Raw genomic sequence first — 2,500 nt, 5'->3', positions numbered from 1 at the left:
CAATGCATACAGATAATAAGCTGTTGCTAAAACAGGTGATGATGACGTATGACTCAATGGACGTCATACGTCATGTCATGACTGATATAATAATCAATAAGTAATGTTGTAAATAGCTAGCGTTAGCTGCTGGCATTAGCTAGCTGTTAGCTACGTTCGTTAGCCAAGTGTTCGCCAGGCTCAAAGCGCCACCGATTATAAGTGTTAACCAGTTCAAATCACACTCTTTCCATAAAGCTCACCAGTTTGATATCTGTTGGGCTGGTTGTTGATATTTATAACAATATTGTGGCTTCTGGAGGAACGTTTCTGCGGGGGTAGAGGACTGCCATATTGTTCCGGTCACTGACTTCCACTGCAGCGCAGACAAAGATCGTATTGAAGGCAGGACGCACGCTCTTCTGCTTTTTAACAACAGCGCTGCAGCCATGATGTTGCAGTGGAACAAGGTTATTATCCTTCAGTTCTTATCAATATACGACATTTGGCGCAAATCACATGTATTTGTACGTCATCTGATCAAATGATAGAACACCAATGGTTACAGACAGGAAAACTGACTGGAGGGGGCCTTTAAAGGAGAATTTCGTTTTTTTTTAACCTGGAGCCCTCTCCTCACATTAATTATTATCTGACGACTCACCCAGTGTTCTCCGCAGCGTTTTTGTGCCTCCTACGCGTTGTTTGGAGATCAATAGTGTCCAAGCCAGTCCTAGAATTGAGCTCCGTCGGGGCCACATGGCAGCGTGCTGTTCCTCCATGTAAATAGACAGTTTTATTCCCGTTTTCGACCCATATCGTGATTATATGATCCCTAAAGAAACATCAGACTGCCAATGTCCCCCAGGCTATTTACAGCAGTCTTTACAGGGATCCCATTTCCTCATTTCGGGTCAGTGTCACCAACTCTCGTCAAGTCAGTACACAGGTCAGCGGCAGGAAAGTCTCGCGGGACTTCTCCTTTAAGGACATTTAGTTTAGTGGCAAAGTAGTCCCCCCCCTCTATGTGTAGGCCTATCTGCTGTATAAGCGTGTGGTTTGATTTCATTTCCATAGTTTTGAAAGGTGAAAATAACAAAGCTGAGAAGGATGATGTAGGGATGCCTCACCTCTGTAGTTGATGATCTCGGTGCCCAGGACGGCGGTCATCTCCAGCACAGTGATGAAGGCCTTGTCCATGGAGGTGAGGGGGAAGGGGGACATGCGGTGCCTCCGGGCCACCTTGGTGATGTCCACCGCACTGTGACCTGGGAAGACAGCCGGGACACACTGCCATGAAACGCCCGCCCGGGTGTCATATCATGACATCATCACAAAATGGGGTCAGTGTATATTCTCAGCTGGATAACTCAAGCTACAAAATAGTTATGCCTGACCCAACTCAAGCTCAGAAACTTCAAGCCAGAGAGTGTAGGAATAACCCTAACACTAACACTAACCCAGAAGTAAAGCCTCTGATTTCCACTTTCCAATACATTATCTTTCTGGAGGAGTGGGCAATCCATTTCAGAATCAGAATCAAAATCACTTTTATTGCCAAAATATGCAAGATTACATACGAGGAATTTGTCTTAGTGTAAGTATGCAGCCTACGTAGCGCTCATATCAATATTCAGAGATAAAAGGGAAATAAGAAAATATAAAAAAATATATATAAAAGACAAAATCACAAAATTGCAAGTGTAGTTCAATATATATACAGGAATAGGAGGAGTGTTTAGCATTGTTATGCTTTATTTAGAGAGTAGGGAAGTAGAGAGAGAGAGACAGAGGCGAGAAAGCTCTACTGGGATTCAATCCCAGGCCAGTAGGGACATAAATGTGGTAAAGAAAGAATGCAACCTATCAACTATCTCTGTGATCAAAAACCATATTTTAACTAATTACTTCAGGCCCAAGACCCACATGAACCCAACCAGACCCACCTGAACCCAACCTGATCTCAACCCATTGTCAGGTTGGTAGTAAAGGTCAAGCTCATGAATGGAAATCACACAGTACACTGACACATAAATAATCATGTGTAAATCAATGTCTCCACATCAATACTATGAGATTAACGTGATTGATATTTTGATGCAGATATAATGACATATTTGACACAAACAGCATGAGAAGAAAATGGCAAGATTTAGCCCAGAGAAACAAATTGCAAAATGCCTTAACATCCACTAAAAAAAGAATGCATGTGGACTGAAACAGCCCTGTGTTTTTTTTGCAGAAGCTTTTGAACTCAGCTGGATGATGGCAGTGCTTGATAGTGGCCATGTTGCTCTAATAATACCTCTCTAATCATTCCAAAAGTAAAAGGAACAAAGCAAGGTGTAATTAATGTGTAATCTGCTCTCTCTCTCTCTCTCTCTCTCTCTCTCTTTCTCTCTCTCTCTCTGGCTTGCTCTCTCTCTCTCTCTCTCTCTGGCTTGCTCTCTCTCTCTCTCTCTCTCTCTCTCTCTCTCGCTCTCTCTCTCTCTCTCTGCCTCACAGTGAAGAATGGGCACTG

General features: G+C 43.2%; 1 protein-coding gene across 1 annotated transcript in view; it reads right to left on the bottom strand.

The window, feature by feature from the left end:
- Positions 1-2,500, bottom strand: part of gphnb (gephyrin b) — a gene marked incomplete at both ends in the record, with an annotated part of 189,709 nt that overhangs the window by 17,180 nt on the left and 170,029 nt on the right. Inside the window, one exon of the mRNA XM_083643452.1 lies at positions 1,110-1,247. Within this exon, the coding sequence (XP_083499578.1) occupies positions 1,110-1,247 (138 nt within the window). The remainder of the gene's footprint in view (positions 1-1,109; positions 1,248-2,500) is intronic.

This window comes from Poromitra crassiceps (assembly GCF_964638095.1).
Source record: "Poromitra crassiceps genome assembly, chromosome: 9".
NCBI classification, from domain to species: Eukaryota; Metazoa; Chordata; class Actinopteri; order Beryciformes; family Melamphaidae; genus Poromitra; species Poromitra crassiceps.
This window is presented reverse-complemented; position numbering and strand designations above follow the sequence as displayed.